Raw genomic sequence first — 25867 nt, 5'->3', positions numbered from 1 at the left:
GGAAATGAGACCTTTGTCAGAACCTTTGTTTTTAAAAATATTTTCCCAATTTGTTACTTCCCTTCTAATCTTGTTTGCATTAGTATTATTTGTACAGAAACTTTTTAGTTTGATGTAATCAAAATCTTCTATTTTGTGATCAATAATGATCTCTAGTTCTCCTCTGGACATAAATTCCTTCCTCTTCCACAAGTCTGAGAGGTAGATTATCCTCTGTTCCTCTAATCTATTTATTATCTCCCTCTTTATGCCTAAATCATGGACCCATTTTGATCTTATCTTGGTATATGGTGTTAAGTGTGGATCCATATCTAATTTCTGGCATACCCTTTCTTTAGGATGAAATTATTTTGTTTTCAATTAGTTTTTAATCTTTGTTTCAAAGGTCCTTTATTGAATATATTTTTTATTGTATTATGATTGGTTAAAAATACATTTAGTAGTTCTGCTTTTCTGCATTTATCTGTGTGATTTTTATGCCCTAACACATAGTGAATTTTTGTGAAAGTTCTCTATAAAGTTTAGTAATAGGTATACTCCTTTCTATTCCCATTTATTCTATTAAGACCATTTATTTATTTATTTGGGAGTATAAGGAAGGGTTAGAGAGAATTGATAGGGATAAAGTAAGTTCCCAACTATTATCATTTTACAATATGTTTCTTCTTATAAATATTTTAGTTTTTCCTTTAATAATTTAGATGCCATGCCATTTGGTGCATATATATTTAACAGTAATATTAATTTATTAGCTATGGCAGGGATTCTTAATTTTTTTCACTTGTGACCCCTTTTTGCTCAAGAAATTTTTAAACAGCCCTGGAGATATAAGTATATATAATAAATACACAAATCAAACATTTGCTGACAATAAATCACAAAGAAATTTCTTTTAAAACAATTTTTGGTATACATATTTTATCATTTAAAATAATTGTAGACAATATAAAATATTTGAAAATCTACTTGCTAAAACAAACCCAGGGACTATATGAACACAATTATAAAATACTTTACACAAAAAAAGTCAGATATAAATAACTGAAAAAATACTAATTGCTTGTGTGTAGGCCAATCTAATATAATAAGAATGATAATTTTACATAAATTAATTTACTTATTATAGCCATACCAATAAACTACTAAAAATATTTTATGTAGCTAAGAAAAAAAATAAAAGAATTCATCTTGAAGGACAAAAGGTCAAGAATATTAAATTAATGGGGGAGGGCGGAAAGCCAGAGAGAATGCAAAGAAAAGTGACTTAGCCATACCAGATCTAAAACTATATTATAAAGCAGCAACAATCAAAACTATTTGTTACTGGCTAAGAATAAGAATGCGTGGTGGATCAGTGGAATAAATTGTACATAAGACATCAGTGGAACAAATTGTACACAACACAAAATAAATGACTAAAGTCTTTAGTGTTCAATAAACCCAAAGACTCCAGGTTCTAAGATAAGAACTCATTTTTTTTTTTTTTTAAGTTCTGGGAAAACTGAAAAATAGGATGGTAAAATCTGGGTATAGACCAACATCTCACACCATACATTAAAATAAGATGAAAATGGATACATGATTTAGACATAGAAATATTATGAGCAAATAGGAGAGCAAAAACTAATTTATCTGTGAGTTCTATAAAGAAGGGAAGACACAAGAGATAGGGAGCAAATGAAAATGAATGCAAAATGAATAATTTTGATTACAGTAAATTTAAAAAGATTTTCAAAAACAAAACCAATGCAACCAAAATTAGAAGGAAAGCAGAAAGCTGGGAACCAATTTTTATAGGAAATGTTTATGGTAAAGGCCTCATTTCTCAAATATATATAGAACTGAGTCAAATTTATAAAAGTACAAGTCATTCTCCAATTGATAAATGGCCAAAAGATATAAACAGGCAATTTTCATATAAATAAATTTAAACTATCTATAGTCATATGAAAAAAAAATGTTGATCATCAGACTGCTTACCATTTTGGGGAGAAGGAATAGAAGGGAAGGAGAAAAATTTAGATCTCAAAATCTTATAAAAATTGAATGTTGAAAACTGTCTTTATATGTAATTGAAAAAAAAATCAAATACTGTTTACTAAAACAAACAAGCAAAAGATCATTCTGAACCAAAGCACTTTCTACCAGGATAACTGTGACTGAATCCAATAGCAAGCTTGCTCCCTATCTTCTTTTCCCCTACAGTAAGAGTATTTCATGTTTCTTCACGTGATATAATTATCTATTTTGCTTTCCCTTTTCCTTTTCTCCCAGTAAAATAATTTTTGAACTCCTTAATTTTTTTAATCAACTTATACCCATATCCTCTGACTATATATGCTCCTTCTTAACTATCCTAATACAAATATTGTTCATAAGAGTTACATGCATCATCTTCCCATATAGGTATGTAGACAGTTTAAACTTCTTGAATACCTTTTTTACAAACCTTTTTTATGCTTCTCTTGAGTCTTGTATTTGAATATAGAATTTTCTGTTTAGCTCTGGACTTTTTGATCAGAAAAATTTCAAAGTCCTCTATTTCATTGAATGACTATTTTTTCCAATGCTCAATATTACTTGGGTAGTCGATTATTGGCTATAATTTAAGCTCCCTGCTATCCAGAATATCATATTCCAAGCCCTCCAATCCTTTAAGTTTTATGTAATCCTCATTTTGGCTGCTTGATATTTGAATTGTTTCTTTCTGGTTGCTTGGAGTATGTTTTCCTTGATGTAATAGTCCTGGAATTTGGCTACAATATTCCTTGGAGTTTTCATTTCGGGATTTCTTTCAGGAGGTGATGGGTGGATTCTTTCAGCTACTATTTTGCTCTCTAGTTCTAGGATATTTGGTCAATTTTTCTTGATAATTTCTTGAAAGATGCTATCCAGGCACTTTTTTGGACCATGGCTTTCAGGTAGTCCAGTAATTCTTAGATTGTCTCTCCTGAATGTATTTTCCAGGTCAGTGGTTTTTCTAATGAGGTATTTACATTTTCTTCTATTTTTTGTTATTTTGATTTTGTTTGATTGATTCTTGTTGTCTGATGAAAGTTGTTAGCTTTCTCTTGCCCATTTATAATTTGTAAGAAATTATTTTCTTCAGTTAACTCTTGTACCTCCTTTTCCATTTGGCCAATTCTACTTTTAAAGAAATTATTTTCTTCAACTGATTTTTTTTTTTCATTTGATCAATTTAATTTTTAAGGAGTTGTTTTCTTCAGTCAATGTTGGTGGTTCATTTTAATTTTATTATTTTTTAAAATTATAACTTTTTATTGACAGAACATATGCACAGGTAATTTTTTTACAACATTATCCCTCGGACTCACTTCTATTCCAACTTTTCCCTTCCTTCCCTCCAGCCCCTCTCCTAGATGGCAGGCAGTCTTGTACATGTTAAACACATTATGGTATATCCTAGATACAATATATGTATATAGAGCAGTACAGTTCTCTTATTGGATTCAGAAGGTAAAAATAACCTGGAAAGAAAAAATAAAAATGCAAACAATTTACACTCAATTCCCAGTGTTCCTTCTCTGGGTGTAGCTGATTCTGTCCATCATTGATCAATTGGAACTGAATTAGAGCTTCTCTTTGTCAAAGGTATCCACTTCCATCAGAATACATCCTCATACAGCATTGTTGTTGAAATGTATAATGATCTCCTGGTTCTGTTCATTTCACTCAGCATTAGTTCATGTAAGTCTTTCCAAGCCTCTCTGTATTCATCCTGCTGGTCATTTCTTTTTTTTTTTTTTTTTTTTTTTAAATTTTTTTTATTATATATATATATATTTTATAATATTATCCCTTGTATTCATTTTTCCAAATTACCCCCCCTCCCTTATTCCCTCCCCCCGACGACAGGCAATACCATACATTTTACATGTGTTACAATATAGTCTAAGTACAATACATGTGTGTGAATATCATTTTCTTGTTGCACAATAAACATTAGAATCCGAAGGTACATGCAACCTGGGCAGACAGATATTAGTGCTAACAATTTACATTCCCCTCCCAGTGTTTCTTCTCTGGGTGTATCTACCTCTGTCCATCATTGATCAACTGGAAGTGAGTTGGATCTTCTTTATGTTGAAGATTTCCACTTCCATCAGAATACATCCTCATACAGTATCGTTGTTGAAGTATACAGTGATCTTCTGGTTCTGCTCATTTCACTCAGCATCAGTTGATTTAAGTCTCTCCAACCCTCTCTGTATTCCTCCTGCTGGTCATTTCTTACTGAGCAATAATATTCCATAACTTTCATATACCACAATTTACCCAACCATTCTCCAACTGATGGACATCCATTCATCTTCCAGTTTCTAGCTACAACAAAAAGAGCTGCCACAAACATTTTGGCACATATATGTCTCTTTCTGCTGGTCATTTCTTACAGAGCAATAATATTCCATAACCTTCATATATGCGATACCTTTTTAAAGATGTTGACTCTTTTTTTCCCCACAATTCTCTTGCATAATTCTCATTTCTCTCCAATTTTTCTTTTACCATTTTCATTTGATTATTAAAATCTTTTTTGAACTCTTTTAATTCATATTCCCTTCTGAGACTTTGCATATAGGCAATTATGATATTGTTGTCCCCTTTTGTGTTTTTAGTTTAATTTTCCATGTTGCCATAGTAAGTTTCTATAGTTAAGGTTCTTTTTTTGTGGGGTATGTATGCTCATTTTAAAATTGAACTCTGTTCCTGGGATACAGGGAGCATTGGTTGAACCAGGAACATCATCACTGACTTTGTGGCTTGGGGCATCTGGAGCTGAACAGTTGTCCTTATGCTAGGGTAGCCTCAATTCTCACTTAAAAGATGAATGATCCTTCTTTCCCTGTCAGGGGCCTCCAGTCTTCACTTGAAGACCTTCAAAAATAGCAGACTCTTTTCTCTGGAGATAGTTAGGTCTAATTTTGCCTATTGTGCCCTGTGTTCCAGGGCTGGCAGTTTGTCTCCTAGGCTGGGACTGCTGGTTGCTATGTGGGGCTTCATGATTACCATTCTGTTCTATAGTTAAGAGCCTTCCTCCTGACTTACCTAGACACCACTTGAGATGGCTACATTCCCTTTAATCCAAGTGAGACAGAACTTTCTTGAAGCCACTTTAAGTTATATTGGCCTAGAAAATTGTTTTACTCCATCTTTTTGTAGATTCTGTCACTCCAAAATTCTTTTAGAGGCTTGGTTTAACATTGTTTCCAAGGGAAAATGGAGAGAACTCAGGTAACTTTCTAGCTCCTCTCTGCTGTCTTAGCTCTGTCCTACAGGGTCCCCTTTGTTCTAAAACTCTTTCCCTAGTTATTCCACTGTAGGCTTCAGCTTGGGCTGGAGGCTAGAATGAAATCCCCACTCCATTCCTGGGATCAGAACTATGCATCCATTGCTGGGTTGTGAACTTGTTCTTCAGTTCTCAGTCAGGGAGTACTGCAACTTAGTACTGCAACTAATTCTCTCTGCTACCCTAAGTACAAGCTCCCTTTTTCTGTCCCCAGTCCAATTCAGAACTAAATAGTGGATATTTCTGCCAGATGGCATCTGTTCTGCATCTGTACTATTTCTGAGAACCATTCCATTCACCCAGGATCTCTTTCTGCCTTAGTCCTTCTTGTTCTAGTACATAGTCTTGGCTCTCTTTCAAGTCTTTAGCCACTGGACTGATTTACAAACCAAGTATTCCTTTCTGGTCAGATTCTGTTCTCAGAATCTACAAACCTCTCTGTTTGTCCTCCTAATCTAACTTGGGCTGGAAAAATGAGTCTTTATGACTTCCTAGATTTCTCAATGAGAATTTGTTCTAGTGCATTTTCTAGATATTTGTGAAAGAGATTTGGTGGGAAGGTAGGATATACTCCTTTCTGATACTCTTAACATCATGATTCTGTTTGATACAATATTTTGTAAAGCCTATCCATATTTGATAAAGGCAGATGATTTACTCATCTTTAGTGACATGGTAAAAAGAAGTCTGGATTTGTATGTATAGAGATAGGAAAAGCAAAATTTTCACATTAAAAGCATTTTTGCATGTCCAATAATTTTTCAAAATTATTTTGTCTGGAAAAGGTATTCTAACTTCTTAGAATCTAGAATTTTTCAAAGTTTAATTAGAGCCTAAGAAGTTTAAATAATTAAATTCAAATACAATTTAATTTCCCTCAACTTCCTTAAATTTACCATTTATGTGCAAAAGAGCTTGATTGCATTCTTTAAAAAACTGAGGTAGAATATTTCTTTTTACTACAGAAAAATGTAACAAACCAGTCTTACATAATGGCTTCTTTTCTGATCAGAAGATGTTATACAAAATTCAAGAAACTCTTCATTACAGATGCACTTCAGGATATAAAACTACTGGAGGAAAGGATGAAGAAGTGATACAATGCCTTTCCAAGGGATGGTCTTCTCAACCAAGTTGTAACAAGGAACTTGGTATGTTTCTGAATTCCTTCCAATATTTCTAGATCAGTTCCTTTATTGTTATTACTTTTTTTTTTTTTGGAAGGTGTGTGTGTGTGTGTGTGTGTGTGTGTGTGTGTGTGTATGTGTGTTTACTTTACAGGTAAAGTACAATCCTCCCCTGAGACTAAAGACATTGAAAATTAAGGAATATTATGAAGATTTTTATTGAAGAAACAGGCATTCAGTTGAAAAAATAAAGGTTAAAGAATTACTTTGGGATCATTTAAATGTTGGATAAATATTACTCTGACAGCATGATATAGTAGCAAAACAGTGAACTTAAAGTCATAAGATCTTAGTTTAAATCTTGGCCTTTCTCTTTACTACTTGCATGATCTTTGTAAAATGTGGGAGCTGACCTAGGTGGTCACCATGGTCTATTTAAAATAAAAATCTTATTATCTCATACCTTTATAGATTAGGAGGGCAGCAATTCGCACTTATGTGTGAATATTTGATAGCCCCTAGTCGTTCAAAATATACCTGCATGTTAAAAGAGAACACCTTTCTTTTTAATCCTTATGAATTTGTAATTGATACATTTTAAGTCTATGAAAGATGGACAATAGCAATAGCAGCTATAAGATTCAAACCTATAGCCTTTGACTACAAGGCAAATGATTTTTAAAAAACTATACTGAGTCTCTATTGGGATGGAAGGAGAGAAAAAAAAATTAGAATATGGTATACTTTGGAAAGAGAATAATATGGCCTCTGTGCATGCTGCAGCTTTTTGGAGCCATAGGTAAAAGATGGTAGACAAGAAGACACCAAAGGTGGATGAGTGGTCCTGAAAAGGGCTCATACCGGAGATGTAGTCCTTAGAGCTTGGTCAGACATTGAATATGCCAAGGTTATCCTAGGCCATACCCCTTCTTGACTTTTGTCTTGCTATTGAACTTTGATTACTCTGAAAGGCAGAGGCTGATGACTCTGTGCAACTCTACCTCACTTAAATCTAAATCATATGTAAATCAAGACATCACCCAGTGATATCATCAATCCTCTTTGAAAATGAAAAATGAGCAACAAGAGTAGGATGAAGTGGAGAAAGGGGAAGGAGTTTTTAAGCAGTAGAAAGTAGTCATGATCAAGCGAATGGGTGAAAGAATGAAGAGAGGGAAATGAATGTCAAAGATGTAATCAAGTGCTTTAAGATTTTTCTAAGCTTATCCTGGCCAAGTATTACTCTATATTCAGTGATCCAGGATTTTGAGATTTCTTAGTATTCTACATTAAGTGATAATAGATTTGAAGGTTTTATGTGTTATGTGTTTGTGTGGTGGTGGTAGTTTGTTTTTCCAGAAAGTGACCTCAACATGAAATTTTTTTGGGAAAAAAATTTTTATTAGAAACCTGCATGGTCCCTGAGTTACATAATGGGAATTACTCCACCATCCAGAAGATCTTCAGAATAAAAGAGAAATTGCAATATATGTGTGATGATGGATATTTTACTCCTGGGGGAAAGAGATTTGAAGAGGCAGAATGTCATCCATATGGATGGTCTCTCACTCCAAAATGTACCAGTAGGTGATGGCTTTGAAAAAATTTCCTTCTGTTAAAAAAATTGTTCCTTTTGTTCTATTTCATTTTATATAATCTCTTATTGATACACATTACATTTCATTGGTTTTGCTTTGTTTTTAGCTAATGATAGTGAAAAGATATGGACTTCAAAAATTTGATAGGGGCAGCTAGATGGCATAATGGATAGAGCACCAGCCCTGAAGTCAGAAGGACTTGAGTTCAAATCTGACCTCAGAACTTAATACTTCCTAGCTGTGTGACCCTGAGCAAGTCACTTAATCCCAATTGTCTCAGCAAAAAAAAATTGAGACCTTTAAATTCTATTTTAAAAGTTACATTAAGGAACCTAATTGTGTCATCTTTAATGGAAACATTTTTGGATATCATCAAGTTTCTCATCAAGTTTCATACTTTAAAAAAAAAATTAAAATCCTTGAATGATTTTTACCTTCTCATTTAGAAGTAGTCAGACAGTAAGTACTTATTAATTGTTTAGTATGTATCAGGCATAATGCTAAGAGCTGGTGATACCAAAAGAAAAGGCAGAAGACTATTCCAGGTTTCAAGGGACTCACAGTCTAATGGGGAAAACAATATCTGAACAATAACATGTAAACATTAAATGAATTTTCTTTGTTGCAGACATTAACTTTTTGATGTTTTCATTCATTGTTTTCAGAATTAACTTGTTCTCCTTTAAGAGTAATAGAAAATGGACACTTCGATCCTGTGAAAAAAGCCTATGAAGAGGGAGATGTAGTTCAGTTTTTCTGCCTTGGAAATTACTATCTCAGTGGATCAGATTTAATTCAGTGCTATAATTTTGGATGGTACCCAGAACCTCCAGTGTGTGAAGGTAATTTTGGTTTTTTACTTCATATTCATAAACATTAAAATAAAACTTATCAATTTGATTCTGTAGGAGCTTTCAGAACTCTGAAATAAATCTTTAATAATATCTAAATCTTGATTTAGTCATGTAAAATTATAAATGTTCCAAAACACACATACATGATATATAGTAACTTTAACATATACATCACATATGTTAAACATTAACTTAATATCATATAAACACATACATACACATATACATATATATATATATCATTTAATTTCATTTCTAATAAAAACATCTATCTGCCAGTATATATCACTATCCTTTCTGCAATTTGTAATCCTAGTTATCTGGGACACTGACTCTTGAGATGACTTGTCTAGGATCACAAAATCAGTATATGTTGGAAACAAGGCTTGAATCCACATCTTCCTAACTCTGAGCCAAGCTCTTTATGCTGCTTTTCTAAATGTTTTGATAGAATCATGAAATAATGAACTCTTAATGATTGCAAGAAAGTATAAACCAAGAGATCTCAAAATAATGTGGTAGATTGGTATTGACAGCAATATTTAGCACTGCATCTCGAGTGCTAGACTTTTTTTTTTTTACTGCTATACAGAACACCTGAATTATTATTTTTAAATGTTTTGGTTCTTAAATCATGTTTATGGGCAAATACAATTGATTCATTTATGAGGAAATACTGTGTTTTTGAGTCACTAAAAGCTGACAGTTTCTAAGATATCAAAATACAACTGATATCTTGGCAACTTTTATCCTTTGCTTTGAATTCTGTATTGTGGAATTAAGTATAGCAAGTCTCTCCTTCTTGTGCCATCTCTTCAGATATTTAAATAAAGTTATTATGACTCTCTTGAGTCCTCTCTCATTTAATCATTCATTTAAAACCTTCACCATTTTGATGATCCTTCTTAAACTGTGCTACTTAGTTTAGATGTAACCTGACCACAAAATAGCTCATTTCATCGTAGAAAGTTCTAATTGTATGTAAAATGTAAAATCTTTCTTACATTAAATGTTAAATTTATTTTTTGTGATCCTCCATCCATTGGTCCTCCCCTCTAGAACCACAAAGAATAAGTTGTACGCTTGTTTTACATTGTATTTCTTAAAATTTTTGAAGATAGTTCTCTTTTCTCCTTTAATTTACTCTTTCTAGACTAAATATTGAGTTCTTCCAGTCATTTCTGTCCTGGAACTATGTACACAAGTGTAGGATATGGACCTAAATTATGGAATTGATAGCTTTTTGTAATAATGGATTATAATTTTTACTTAAAAATTTAATACTGCAGAAGTAGAAATCACCTTTGCTTTCCATATTATATATATTTTATATTGAACTTATCCTACATTAATTTAACATTAATCATCAATGAAAAGGCTAAACTTAAGTCTTTGTTTTCATCTTTGAAGTAGATTGCAATAACTGTATAAATCTTTTATTTTTTTTATTTTCCATCTTGTTTATCTCTATTTATTTACCATTTTATTCATTTTATTAGGATGAAAAATCATGTATTATAATCTTATGGCAAAAGTATTATGTCCAAATGATTTAGTTTGTTGTCTTCTAAGTAGATAATTTTTTTTCTTGAATATAGATTCACTTAAAGTTTGTTCCAATTCTCCAAACCAATGGTCTTGTCTATTATGTATCATAATAAGAGATGAATAATGGTATGGTTTTTTGGGGGGAGGGTTGTTGGTGTAGGAAACTGTCAGTTTCTCTATCAATGTAGACCTTCAACTGTCAGTTTTTTTTTGTTTTTTTTTTTTTGTTTTGTTTTTTAAAGCATGGATTGTTAACCTGAAGCCAATTGATCTGTTTTATAAATATTTTATTTATTTTCTTTTTAATCAAATGCATTTTATTTTAGGCACTTAAACATACTATTATGAAGATTCCCTAGGCCTTATTAGGTGGCTAAAAAGATGTACAAAATAAGTTCTTCTCCTTTTAGAAAATTTTTGAGAACACTAAAATTTGGTGACTTATAGGTTAACAATGCTACTATGTAAGAGATGTGAGACTTAATCACATCTCTTACAGCCTTCAAAACCATTCCTCTTTCCACTAGAATTTATTAATCCCTACAATGTACTAGACAATGTGGTAGACACATACAGAACAGAACTTACATACCACTCCCTTTTGCAATGTAATTTCCATGAGGACATGGGCATACACACACATACACGTGCAGACACACTTGCATATAAAACCACATGTATGTATATAATAACATATATACATTTACATAAACACCCACATACACACACACACACACACACACACACACACATATATATATATATATATATATATTCTTGTTTATACACAAAAATATAGTATTTTGGTGTGGTGATCAGGGTTTTTCAACCCTTCCTATTTATTACTCACTCTAATTTTGAATCCTTACTCAGATGGATTTTCTGGTCTAAACACTCTACTTCCATTCTGGAAACTAATATCAAAAGATTTGTAATTCCCTTCTTTTTTTCAGCTCTGAGAATCTAGTCAGAGAAAGTGTTCTGGCAAAATACCTTATTGTTAAGGTTTATTTTAATAACTTCTGAAAGTTCTCTCTTAGAAGCTTCTTCCCAACTTTATTTTCAGCAAGCACATCCCAACCACAAAATAACTGTTAACTGTTTATAAAGACAAAGTAAATATTTAAAACAAAGAAATATAAATAGGCCTTCCTCTTGCCCAGAGATTCCTAAAAAGAGAATCAAGGGGAGAAAGATCTAGTATTATTGCTTTGGGACAATGATATAGTTTTAGGGGTTTCAATGACAGAATTTCTCAAATCTCCCTACAAGAATCTTGGACTGTGGCTTTGTGTCAGCATTGGATCTACTCTCCCACGTTCGAGAATCTTTCTACAGCTCCTCTTTCTCTTGCTTCATTCTCTTCTATTGCTCCTATCAGTAGTTGAATACATCTGAGTTTGTCTCCTGGATAAGGGAACTGACTTTTAAACTACTTTTCTTACAATTACTTTGGAAGTGCAAAAAATCATTACCCACATTTTTTGATATGAGGAAACTGAGACTTGCAGAGGTTAAGTGACTTAATCAGATTCTCACAGTTAGTAAATGTAGCAGCTGGTACCAGGACCCAATTTTTCTGATTGTAATAGAACTCTCCCCGCCCAAACCTTATATAACTAAATGTAGAAGTTTCTTTTCTTAAGAAAGAAGAAATAGATGTCCTCCACCACCATTGCCCCCACATGCCAAAATGCAAACTCATTCCAATACCTTCCGGCATGGAAAAGTAATTCACATAGAGTGCGAGCTTAACTTTCTGATTGAAGGATCAGAAGAAATACGCTGTGAAAATGGGAAATGGACAGCGCCTCCAAACTGCATTGGTTCGTAAAAATCAGTCAAGATTTGACCAGAACATCTTTTATGTAAATAGAGTCTTTTCTCTTTTATTTGTGGGGATTTTTTTCCCTTAGAAATAAAGAATAAAATACAATGTGGAGAACCACCTACCATCATGAATGGCATAGCAAATATCTTTTCTAAGATTTATTACAATGGGGATAAAGTGACATATACTTGTGAAAATGGCTACCATCTTACAGAATCTGATGAGATAATTTGTAAAAATGGAAAATGGACTCTACCTCCCAAATGTGTTGGTAAGTATGCTATATTCAGGATAGATATTGTGGTTATTTAGCTCAACAATATGCCTTCTGGTTTAGCAAATTTAGGTATCTCTAGCAAGCACATATCGGTTGAATTAGTTATGAATAATTTACTGCCCTGGCAACTTTTGTACTTGGGATACTACTCTTCACGTTATGCTAAGACTAGAAGTAATACTGTGGTTTATGAACAACAGAAAACAATTAATTGACTGGAAGAGGAGCATTTGACTAGGATTGTTCTTGTGGTCAATGTGATTGATAGTTTTTCCTTACTGAAACAAAGATACTACAGGGCTTTTTTATAGCAATAGACAAAGTTTTTCAATGATCAGAAATCCACAAGTGAATTTCATGAATTTTTTCATAGTTATCTGTTTATAGTGAAATCTAGCACATTGAACCATTCACCTTAGAGTGGCTTAATAAAGCCTGTTGAGTTGGTGAATGGTGAAGTAGTTATTGAAATGTTACCTATTTAAATATGGATTTTTAAAACTATATACAAATTCTGCTCAGGTTTTACTGATTTCAAGATCTGTTCTCTATGCACCAGGATAAATGATTGTTTTTTGAATAAAGTTTTAAGAAGAATAAAAACAGAAGAAATTATGCATTTATGAATGCTTGCTACCTTATTTCAACAATTAACCTTTTTCTTAGAAAACAATGAAAATTGTAAACCACCACCCGAGATTGAACATGGGATTATTGTTAATGAATTATTGCCAAGCTATGTAACAGGGTCCTCAGTGGAATACAGATGCAATATATACTACTTACTGAGTGGATCCCCAAAATTGCAGTGTGTACAAGGAAATTGGTCAACTCCACCTATTTGCTTAGGTAAGATCTTTCTATTGTGTATGTTTTAAGGAATAGTCTTCTTTTATCTTCCATGTGATGATAGGAAATAATTATTAAATCTTTTTCTTATGCATTTTCCTCATCATTTCTTCTAGATGAAAATTCCCCAAAGCTTTACCTAATGTGTTGTTTTTCTTTTTTTAAATAGATTTTTGATCTTTTGCTTTTATACTGCCTAAATTTTTCTATCTATTCCTTTCTTTTACTTCTTCCAGAGAACCATCTTTTATGACAAACTTTTTAGAAGGAGAAAATAAGGGAGAAGAAAAATTCATCAGAATTTCAACAAAAGATCAATACCTGGAAAAAACATATTTGATATTTTTATATTTTCTATCCATCAATCTATTTCCTCATCTTTTCAAAGTAGTAGAGAGAGTTTGGGAGAGAAGCTTCTTTATAGTTCTTTTTTAGGCCCAACTGTGTTTTGTATAGTTTTGCAAACATTCTTTTTTTTTGGTTTGTGATGATTATTTCCATTTAAATTATTTTAGTCATTGAATATATTATTTCTTGGCTTTGTTCTGGGAGTCTTTCAAATCTTATCCACAAGCAGTTATTATTAAACATTTATTCTGTTTCAGGTACTGTGCTAAGTGCTAAGTATACACAGAAAGACAAAATAATCTCTGCCTTCAAGCAGCTCACAGTTATGTTCATAATTTCTTATACCATGGTAAAATTTCATTATATTCATGTTCCACAATTTGTTTGGCCAATCAATAGATATTAACTTTGTTTCTAGTTATGTGCTAAAACAAAAAGTGATGCTAAAAATGGTTTGTAAATAGAGAGCTTTTCTCTTTGCCAATGTCTTCCTTGGGGGTATAGGCCCAATAATAGAATTTCTGGATAAAAGAATATGGATATTTCAACTACTCCATTTACAAAATTCCAAATCATTTCTCATAATGATTATTCACTTCCCAGATTTACCAACAATGAATTATTGTCTGTTTTTCCACAAACCTTCAATATTGACATTTCCATCTTTTGTCATCTTTTCCAATTTGCTGAGGATGAGGTAAAATCTCAGGTTTGTTTATGATTTGTATTTCTTTTCTTGTTAGTGATATAGATTATTTTTCTTCTAGTTGAGAAATGTTTACAATTCTTCATTTGAGAACTTTTGGTTCATATTCTTTGTCCATTTATCTACTAGAAAAAATGGCTTTTGGTCTTATAAAATTCTTTTAATTTTCTATAACTTGAATATCAAATCCTTATCAGAGGTATCTGAGTCAAAATTTTCCCATTCTATTTTCACTTCTTATCCTAAATGTATTAATGTTTTTGTGCAGAAACTTTTTAATTTTATGAAATTAGAATTATCTGTCTTGTAATTATCTTCATCACATTTTTTGACTTAAGAATTCACATCCTACCTATAATTGTGATATATGAATTGTTTCTCTTTAAATTTTATTGTGATATGATATTGAATACTAAGGAGATCAAAGGCAGAAAGTTTTAGGATTATTGTCTTTGGGTACCTTGGAATTTCATATCTTTTTTGAATTTATTGTGGAATTTGGAACAACATTTTGCCAAAGACTAATTTTGATTAGACTCTTTTACAGCTTCTCCTAATAGTTTTTGTCAAATAGGAAATTCTTTCCTAGGTAATTTATATTTGAAGATTTATTGAACACTGAGTTGTTAAGTTCCATTAGTTCTGATGAATATGTTGAGTGGGAGGTATTGAGTGGCATAATAAAAATTTTGAATTGGCATAATAAAAATTCTGAATTTTGAGTCAAAGTATATGAATTTGATTCACAGCTTTACCAACTTTGTATGTGCTCTAAGGCAAGTCCTTTATTCTTTCTGGGTCTCAGATTCCTTATATAGAAAATTAGGGAATTGGATTAGATGATTTTATAAAGTCCTTTATAGCTTTAATTCTATGATCATATGATCCAAGAGAAGCAACAAGAGACTAAAGGACACTATTTCTGTGTTTGTATCCAACAAAACTAGTTACCAGAAAAACTTATTACTTGATAGGTAATAAGTGAACTTAGCTTTTTATTTTGGTATATAAGCTACCTTTCCATGACACTTCTGAGCTCTATAAGCTTGATTATTAAGTAAACTTCTCTTCTTCCTTGGTACTATTCCTTTATTCTTTTTCCATGTTCTAGTAACTACAGAAACCTGGCTTTCTCCAAAAGATATTATTTCCCAGGCTGTTCATTTCTTACCTACCCTTAATCACTGATTGGGTCATTTGTCTCAGTCAAACTGAGACTTGTTAAAGACCTTAGGCCAAGGTCTCTCTGTGCATGTAGGACCATTTCAAGTGGTTCTGATCTGTGTCTTGCCACTGGACTTGAATGGTTCTGGAGTTTAAAGTGAGGCTGGTGATCTTGCATGGCCCTCCCTCACTTAAATCCAATTCACTTATGTAATATTGGCATCAACTCCCCAGTGTTATGATCTTCTTCAAAAACAAGGACAAACAACATATCCTAGACTACTCTTTTTAATTTTGTTTGTTCCTTCTTTTGTGCTCCCTGAAACACTGAGCCAAGAAAAGGAATACGTATACTATTTAGTCCTTACTGCTACTTTAAGATGCCTCATCATCATTTTAGGGAATTCTCTTTTGAGATTCTTTCCAACCTACCTATGCACATCTTTGGTTTTGTGAGCTACCAGTATCAAGGTTAATCCATCTTCTTTTTTTAAGAGTACTTTATAAAAAGGATCTGGCTCAAAATCTGTTCAACCCACTTCTTTCCCCAAGTACTTGGGGAGTTACTTTTCTTCAGCTACATAGAGTTTATGGAAACACTTGATTTTTCATTGTTTGAAGGAATGATACAGGTTGTAAAAATTTCAAATGATACATAACTATGTGTGGGATAATCTCATTAGGAGCAATATCAGTTAGATGACAATTACCATTAATAAATCTGGTTAAGTCAGATTGACATTGGAGAATTAATGGAATAATTGGTTTGGAATCCCTCATTAACCCAATTATTTGAATGTTGTAAGCATAACAATTGGTATAGTAGATGAAGAATTGACCCTGAAGTGAGAATTGGATTCCAGTTCTGCCTCTAATATTTAGTAATTGTGAGACCATTGGTATGTAAAATAAACTTGGTGTTCCAGAAAAACAGATGAATTGGAATCTGCATTGATGGAGAGTTTCTATACTAACAGTTTCTACATTGCATGAAATGATAGATTTGAATACCAAAAAAGGTACAGGAACATCAGAATTTATGTGTTGCTCACAAATATTTTTTACCAAGTTAATTTGGAATGTGCATATAATCTATATATTAATGTCCCAAAACATTTAACTACTCAAATTGATCTGAGATATCGAAAATTTGAATATTTTTATTGAGGATGATTGCATCCATTTTTATCTGCTCATCTTTTGTTGCTCTTGTCCATATCTTCCTATAAGATCCAGCACTCAACATGCTGGAACTTATCCTCTCTTTTTTTCAACATATCAAGTATACTGGTAGAACTCTTGGAGTATTCTCCTAGTATCTATTGCTCTCATTAAATAATAACTCTTTCTGATCCTTTATTTCAGTCTCCTCATCCACATCCTTTTCTCATTATGTAATTTCTTCATTGTCCTCTTTGTGAAACTCATTTTTAATTCCATAGACATTATAGTCTTCTGTGACTCAGTGTAATACATTATATCCTGAACTGTTGTGGAAATTCCTGGAAGAGAAATTTGTAAAAACTCAAAAGAGTTTAGCTTAACAGTTCACACAGGAAAAATTAAGTGAATAAAGAATATTGCCCAAATTATGAAATGAGGCTAGATAATCTGTAGTTTGTTCATACATGTATGTGTATTTATATATATATATGTATGAATACATGTATATGTATATATATATGTAGATATAGATATAAATATATAGATATTTGGGATATATCAACATGTAAACACTTAGAATAGAAAATGCAAATGAACAATAATAATGAGTTAAAAAGGAGACTGGGTTTAATTGCCCTCAGGATATTGTCAAGATCTTTTAATGACCTCAAACTTCTAGGAATAAAGACTCATCTCTCATCAATTTTTTAATACTTCAGAACAATTTACCTCAAGAACAATATTTTAAATAAGAATGATTTTGATTTGTCAAGAGTAATGAAATCAAGACTTCTGAAAATTGAAGGAGGCAACCCAGGAATTTCTTGCCAGGGAGTTGGTATACATTATTACTTTTTCACCTGTAAAGCTAATGTATCACTGGGCTGGTTGGTAGTAGGATCATGGACTTGTAAAGAGTATAGTTTGGCTAGGTTGTAGTGGTGCAAAGTAAAGAAAGGATGTTTTCTCCTCCTCATTGTGTCTTCTTAATCTCCTCCACTCAATAAACTTTTTTTTTTCCTTCTCCAAGTCTTAACCTGAATTGTAACTTTCTTTAGGCTTGTGATTTTAAGAAGGGAATCTGTATATAATTTTTCTTCTTGAAAAGCAGTTTATTTGGAAAGATCTACTGGTATGGAAATCATATTTTCACCCTAAGTGGGTATGGAAGATTGGAAAGTACTTCTTGCAACTCATTAGTTACCTGTGGAATTGCTTTTCACAACTATCCCGGAGGCTGGGAAGCAAAAAAAATCTCAGGATTTATGTTCATAATTTTCTTTGGGCAAAGGAGGGCCCTCAGCAAAGGAGTTATGCTTTTAAGTTTCAGTAAGTCCAGTACTTGTGATTGCCAAATAAAGTGCTTCTCAGAAACACAAGACTTCCTTTCTACATTATCAGAGAAGTCTCTTCAGAATCTACCCAAGAACCCTCTAAGTATATATGGGATGGGATGAGATGAGGGTGAGGGGACACAAAATACTGATAAGAAGAAAGGAAGGAGACCTTTGAGGTATCTTTTGAAAAGATCCACAAATTAAGAAAAAAAACATTAAATTTAATTTTATCTTGAAAAATACTTTGTTTTAAAAAACCTGTAGGCTCTGCACATGGCTTTGCTTCAGTGTCCCCAGCTATACATCCTGTAACAAAAGTCTAATCCTTTACTTTTTTCATTCTTTTAAGAAGCTTTAAATACATACAAAGAGACTTTTTGATGGAGTCTCTGGATAAAAATGAAAAAGGTTCTGAATTTTTTTTTTATTGTTTCAACAGCCAATCATCAGTAGATTTTCTCATCATGGTTTTGATAAGCTGTCAGGTATGATCTGGAGTAGTAAGACACTAAGATATCACCCTGAGAGCTGTGCCTTGCACCTTGTTTTCTGGTGCTATTTGATCCACAGTGTCCATTCTGAGGGCATCAGAGAAGGGGAAGAGCAGCCCAGTTGAAGGGCACATTCTGAAGTTCTGTTTCCAATTATGTTGGGACAAATTACCTAGCAGGTCATATGATTCCAACTGCGTAGTATGGGTTAAAAAACTTTCTAAAGATTTCTGAAAAGAAGCATGTGAATTTAGTGCCTTAAATTATTGGTAAAATAAATCTGCCATCATTGGATTACCTGAACCTATTTAATAAAAAAGCATTTATTAAACAATGCCACAATAACTGTGCCAAAAGTGAGATAGTCCTTTGTCTGATGGAGCTTACATTCTAATTAAGGAAGTCAAAACATAAAAAGGAAGTTTAGTTGCACAGTAGATGAAAAGGTTTGAAATCCTAAGGTTTATCACAATGATTAGCAAGATCTAGGGGTCCTTAAGTTATAGATAAACTACTAGTTCAATTGACGGTGGAAAGAGGAAGAAGTCTGGAAGTGGGGAAATGGTAAAGTCTATAAGTCCTTCATCTCATTGAAATGAATAGAATTGATGGATGCTATATAATTCTAGCATTGTGAGTTTACAAACAGTGCAGATGGGAAGATAAGGATGTCAAGGCATGCCCCAGTGGTGAAGGACTTTTCTACCACCTGACTATCAAAAACAAAATTTATTCATGAGATTGAGTACCCATACTGTTAAATTTTTATTAACTGACAAACTGTTAATCTGTTTAATTACTAAAACTGATTATTAGTCTTTGAACTAGAATACTGAAATTAATATCAATCCTCTTAAAGTGTATAAATATTGAAACTGGGTCAGTTTATTGCAGTAATTGATGCCTATTATAATTTTCAGAGAGATAAATGTTAAATTCTTATTAACACTGAAAAAATATTTTAGTAAGTATTCCATTTCTATACAAAAGGCAAAACTAGTTTATATTCTGGAACTCAATGTTATCTCAACTAAATGTTGAAGAATTCAGTTTAGAATAGCATTTTTCTCTATGAATCATTTCAGATGCTTTTGAATTTAGATAAGACGTATTTTGCTTGGGTTTTCTCTGATAATACTTTGAGAGTAGAAGGAAACTTAAATGAGTAATGTATAATAGATTGTTAATAGGTTTTTGTTTGTTTTTTAAATTTAATTTAAAAATTGAGTTTCAAATTTTCTTCCTTCTTCTAAATGCTTCACTACTTACTCAGAAACAATCAAAATGATATAATTTATATATGTAAAATAATCAAAGCATATTTTTATATTTAGTGATATCTCAAAAAAGCTAAAGAAAATAAAGCAATTTTGTCTGCCAATTCTCTGCAGGTGAATAGCATTTTTTTTTTTTTTTTTCATCTTGAGCCCTTTAAAACTGTCTTGGATAATTGAGTTGATTGGAGAAGCCAAATTTTTCACAGTTGGCCATCATTACAATATTGCTGTTAATATGCCCAATGATTTTCTTCTTCTCACTTCATTTTGCATCAGTTCATAAGGTCTTGCCACGTATTTTTGTCATGTCCTATAGCACAATAATATTCCATCATAGTTATACGCCAGGATTTGTTTAGCCATTCCCCAATTGATAAGCATTGCCTCAATTTTCAATTTTTTGCCACCACAATAAAAGAGCTACTGTAAATATTTCGATACATATAGGTTCTTTTTCTTTTTCTTTGCTATTTTTTTGAGGGTAGAGGCGTAGGAGTGGTATTGCTAAGTCAAAGGGTATGCAAAGTTTTATAACTCTTTGAGCATAGTTCCAAATTTTTATCCAGGATGAGAGCACTTTAGTACTCCAGTTTATTAATGTACTTTATTTTTCCTCATCCTCTGAAATGAGTAAAAATCCTAAGAGACAAGAGTTTTTAGTCAGTAGATAATAATCTATCAATTAGTCTAGCTAAAAATAAACAAATTAATGGTCAGTGGTTTTTCTTGATAAACCTTTAATTTCTTTTGAAAGGGAACTCTTCCTACAGATGAAAATTAGTACTGTTTGGTAGACATAATGAGGAGGTGGACTAAAAATTTTCACCCCCTACTGATGAGAATGTGACTTGACATAAGATTCAGCAGGTTCAAGTCATCTGGGCAGGGGAAGTCATGCCCATCTAGATCTCTCTAGTAAGTTTTCTCCCCCTCAAGAGTTGAATGGACCCAAATTCTAATGAAGGGGACCAAGAATGAGGTGTTCTTCCAGAAAAAGGCTTCTTCAGACTGAATTCTGTTTATATTCTAAACAGAAATTAGGTCTCCTGGTTAGCTGGACTCCTATGTGCCCTAACTAGCATGTGTTCTGAGGGGTAGAAACAAATCTCATCACACTCAGTCATGCCCATCAGTGGCTGACTGACCTTTTCAGGAGTTATGTATTAACAGAAACTAAAGGAAAAGGGTAGATCACAAATTAATAATTAATTATTAATAAAATAGGGTTAACATTAATTTTCCTTATCCTTCTAATATTTGTGATTTCTGTTAGATATGAAGTAGTACCTCAGAATTGTTTTAATTTGAAATTTTCTAATCAGTAATTACTTAGAGAATTTTTATGTAAGGCTATAGATAGCTTTGATTTTTTTTCTCAAAAATTATCTTATCCCAAAAAATATCTTATTCCAAAAATATCTGACTATTTATCAATTGGGAAATGATTTTTATATTTATAAATTTTACTCAATTCCTCTACATATTTGAGAAATGAGTTCTTTGTCAGAGAAACTTGATATAAAATGTTTTGATATATAATTTTTTGTGGTATCTTTTAGCAAAATGTAGTTTTTCTGATTCTCTCTTTTAATTAGATCTATTTTTACTTTTGCTTGGTCTGAGATCATGATTGTCACCTTGTATTTTTATTTTAATTGAATCTTAAAATGCTTAATGCTCTAGCTCTTTATTATAACTCTGTGTATGCCTTTCTGCTTCAATTATGTTTGGGTAAACAACATATTGTTTGATTCTAGTTTCTAATAAATTCAGTTGTTGCTTCACACTTATGTTTACTAACTGCATTTTTCTCCATCTTATCTACTTGTTTGTTCTCTTTTTTATCCTATCCTTCCTCTAAATATTTTGTACAATATTTTCATTTTTAATTCAAAAGTGTTTTAAAAGTTAATATATAGAAAGTAACTTTTTAATCACTTTTTAAAATCTATTGTTTCTAGTTTCAGATTCAATACTACTCTTATTTTTTCCTAACTTTCCTAACTTTTAATTTTTCCATAAATTTCTAATTTATGATTTTTACCTTCAACTATGTTTCCCTAATATATTTTTTCCTTATTTTGTCTAGTTCTCCATTGCACTATTTAGTATTATCTAGCTGTGTTTCAGTCTATTGCTATTGTTTCTTTCTCCTATACATTAAAAACCATAATTGCTGTTATTAATCTTACTAAACATTTTTAAAGCTGTCACCCTAGATTTGGATTTGTCTTTCCCCCCTGTGCTCAGGTTTGTACTTTTGCCCCTTTTAAAACTTAATTCATTAAATGCTTTGATTGATTTATCAACACCAAAAATTTGGTTAAAATTTAATCTAAAAAATTGGATTTTTTTTGGTCTACTAGTTTTGTGTTTTTTATGTTCTTGTGTCTCCCTCACTACCCAATTACTTTTGTTTAGATTGTAAGCCCTCCAAGCAGGACCATTTCTTTTTCTCTTTTAATTACACAGCCTCTGTTATACCATTATGAGTACTAAAAGATAAATTGTTTGTGTGTATGATGGGTTCCATATATATTCACCTGGCAGTACTATAGAAAACATGCCTATCATTTTCAAGAAGTGTTTTAAAGAAAATATTTAACATAAGACATAAATTAAATAATGTGTTAATGGGGGGGGAAATTATGTAAAGACTTTTTTTTTGTCTTGCAGAGCCATGCATTATTAATGCTGATCATATGAACAATAATAACATAGAAATGAAATGGAATACTGAAGGAGAGAGATATTTTTTACATGGTGATAATATAGATTTTATATGTAAACAGGGATACAATTTATCCCCATCAACCAAGCCTTCAGAACTGATAGTACAGTGTAACAGAGGAGAACTGAAATATCCAACATGTGTTAGAAAAGGTAGGAGTAAATTCTGACAATTTTCTATTAATTCAAATATCCTCAGCTATGTTTAAAACATATTACCTTTCTTTGGATTATTCAATCTCTCTGAGCCTCAGTTACATCCATAAAATCACAGGTTTGGACTAGATAAAATAAAATTTCAGAACTATAGTAATTCTAACATCTGGGGCAAGTAGAGATAGGGGTGAGGAGTGTGGGTAAGACTTAGGGAGAAAATTAGATATGAGGGCAGAGGTCCAATGGGAGGGAGAAACACTAGGATATAAGTTATTTTGGAGACTTATGGAGTCCTGTTTTATGGGTGCTCCTAATACTAACACCACATGTTTAATGATGGAACAAAATGAGGTAAATCTTTAAAGAACTAACAAAAGGAGGATTATAGTTGGCTGTATATAGCAAGAATATGCAACACGGATAGAGTGGCAATGTGACAATTGCTGGAGAGTATACTGACTAGGGTACTGATGTCAATCAGTAACAGAGATAGAAGAGAAAAACATAAGTTTGTTACATTAGCAAGATGGTAGGTTTCACTGCACACTAACCAGAGAATCAGTGAGTCCTGAATGTAAGTTTTGACGGCTTTATCTATAAGGTGAACACAAAAGCAGAATAGGTACAATGGGATTTTACAGAGAGCAGATGGGGAATAGAAGGATTTCCTCATCAGAAAATAGACAATAGAGGAAAAAGATAAGGATGTCTGCACCAGAAAGATCAGGGAACTAGCTGGTTAAAATTAGAACTGTGGATATGTCTCAAGCTTGATTTTTGCAATTTGAATAGGTTATATAACCTTCAAGCAAACAGTGTTAGGAAGTTCAAGATAGAGTTTGGAGCAGAGGTGGTTTTCTTTTTTCTTCTTTTTAATGGAAGCAAGAAGTCTGAAGCAGAAATTCTTTTATCACAGCACTTAACATCTTATACAGGCCCCTTTCATGTCCACATGGTATCTTATTTGTTCAATTGTTCAGGGTATGGCCTTTAGATATCCACCAAGTTAAAAAGCCCTCAGTCCTATTATGATGGAACCTTTTATGACCATAGGAAACCAGAAATCTATTTCAATACAGCCAAAGGCAACCAAGATGTTATGGGAGCTAAATCCTTTCAATACCTCATGCTGTCTTTGTCTTAACCCAGATAGGGAGGGAAGAGTGGAACTAGATAGATATTATGTTATGAACACCCTAGAACACAGTCAGGATTTTGAGGGAGGGAACACGGTAGAATTGGATAGGAGTAGGAAGGGCTTGTAATCACATCTTATCAAGTACCTATAACTTTTCAGTTTTTTGTGTTGGAGGAAAAAAGTGAATGAATCAAGTATTTATTATGTAGTTACTATGAGCCAGGTACTGGGCTTGTTCTTTACAAATATTATCTCACTGAACTGAGCTTAGGGGAGAGGTACCTGCCTTAGTTCATTAATGATTATTTAAGCTTCGGATATTGAAAGAAATGGGTAAATTCATCTTCCAGTTCTTAAGTTTTTCTTTATTAGGATCCATAAAACATATCAATGTAAATGGACTCATAGTAAATAACAAGTATATTGCTCATGTGGTATTGAAAAACTATTGCTGCAACAAAGATGACTTGCAACAGAAAAAGTGTATTAATGTATTTTTTGTGATTATTGAGAAATTATCAATAGAGGAAATTACAGTAAAACAAATATACCAGCTTATGTAATATTGAGTTAAATCAAATCAAGAAGAATTTATTTAGTACCTACTATGTTTCAGGCTCCACGCTAAGCATTGGCTATGAAAGCTAGTATTAAAAGGAATTATAAGAAAACAAGCATATAGCCTCTATGCTTTACAAGAACACTGTTAAGTGGTATTGTAAGATAGGTACTCTCAAGTCTTCTCTCTCAAATTGGTCTTAGCTGAAGTATAGTGGTGAGAGACAGAGAGGCAAAGAGAGACAGACAGAGAAGAAGGAAGGAAGGAAGGAAGGAAGGAAGGAAGGAAGGAAGGAAGGAAGGAAGGAAGGAAGGAAGGAAGGAAGGAAGGAAGGAAGGAAGGAAGGAAGGAAGGAAGGAAGGAAGGAAGGAAGGAAGGAAGGAAGGAAGGAAAAAGAGAAAGAATTTCCTTAGAGAATAATTTCAAGGAAGAAACTAGTAGGTTTTCTTTTTTTGGACCAGTTGTGAATAAGAAAATACAGCTGTAAACATTAAATTTTATATGTATAAAAGCTAATTTAATGTTAAAAGATGGCATTTTAAAAGTAATATATTATTTTGATGATATACTTGGGATCTTTGATAAAATTTTTGAATTTCATACTTAAAAAAAAAGCTTAAATGCTTTAAAGGTCTTCTGTCTTTTAATTGCCTAACAATTTGAAGAATAATTGTATTTCTTTTTAATGTTTGTCTTCTCAATTTGATATAAACAACTTAAATTTTTTTTGTGTATGTAGAATTTGAAGGAAAATGTGGGTCTCCTCCAATAATTAGGCATGGCATTGTTATTGGCTCATCACAAAAGAGTTATGAAAATGGTTCTTCAGTAGAATACAAATGTTTAGACTATCATTTCCTGCAAGGATCTAAGACAGTTTATTGCTTGCAGGCACAATGGACACCACCACCATCATGTTTAGGTATGTATTTATTGAAATATTTTTATTCAAATACACAAAGTGTATTGAATATGGGTTTTTATTTTATATACAAACTTCAACCAGCTTCTTTTGGGCATTCTATATGCCAAGAACATTTTGACTTGTTTCCTACTTAGAATAGTGGTATACAGCTTAAAGCCTCATCTTGTCTATGTTAGATATCACTTGGAGTACATTGGAAATCCATAAATATTTACATCTTAGCATGATGTAACTGAACTTAGATCCAGAACTATCTATATAGATCCTTTTAATTATTATTTCTTTTAGAGGCCCTTTTAATTCTCATTTCTTCCACTTAACAGTCATAATTCTCAGCAGTGATTTCTTCCTCATTGAAAATCAAAAGATGGGAAATTGTCCAGTATCCAATATATGACTAGAGCCTGAGGAGTTAATTTTAGCTGGCCTCAATCATCTTAGAAAAGGAATGCCTGACAACATAAGTCTTGAATGATCCTT

General features: G+C 32.3%; 1 protein-coding gene across 1 annotated transcript in view; it reads left to right on the top strand.

The window, feature by feature from the left end:
- F13B (coagulation factor XIII B chain) overlaps positions 1 to 25867 on the top strand; it is a 34797-nt gene that overhangs the window by 6292 nt on the left and 2638 nt on the right. Inside the window, exons 3-10 of the mRNA XM_074308664.1 lie at positions 6274 to 6459; positions 7842 to 8018; positions 8699 to 8875; positions 12082 to 12261; positions 12352 to 12537; positions 13210 to 13392; positions 22556 to 22762; positions 25202 to 25384. Of these exons, the coding sequence (XP_074164765.1) occupies positions 6274 to 6459; positions 7842 to 8018; positions 8699 to 8875; positions 12082 to 12261; positions 12352 to 12537; positions 13210 to 13392; positions 22556 to 22762; positions 25202 to 25384 (1479 nt within the window). The remainder of the gene's footprint in view (positions 1 to 6273; positions 6460 to 7841; positions 8019 to 8698; positions 8876 to 12081; positions 12262 to 12351; positions 12538 to 13209; positions 13393 to 22555; positions 22763 to 25201; positions 25385 to 25867) is intronic.

This window comes from Sminthopsis crassicaudata, chromosome 4 (assembly GCF_048593235.1).
Source record: "Sminthopsis crassicaudata isolate SCR6 chromosome 4, ASM4859323v1, whole genome shotgun sequence".
Lineage (NCBI taxonomy): Eukaryota > Metazoa > Chordata > Mammalia > Dasyuromorphia > Dasyuridae > Sminthopsis > Sminthopsis crassicaudata.
Note: the sequence above shows the minus strand (reverse complement) of the source record. Positions and strands in the feature narration are given on the sequence as shown.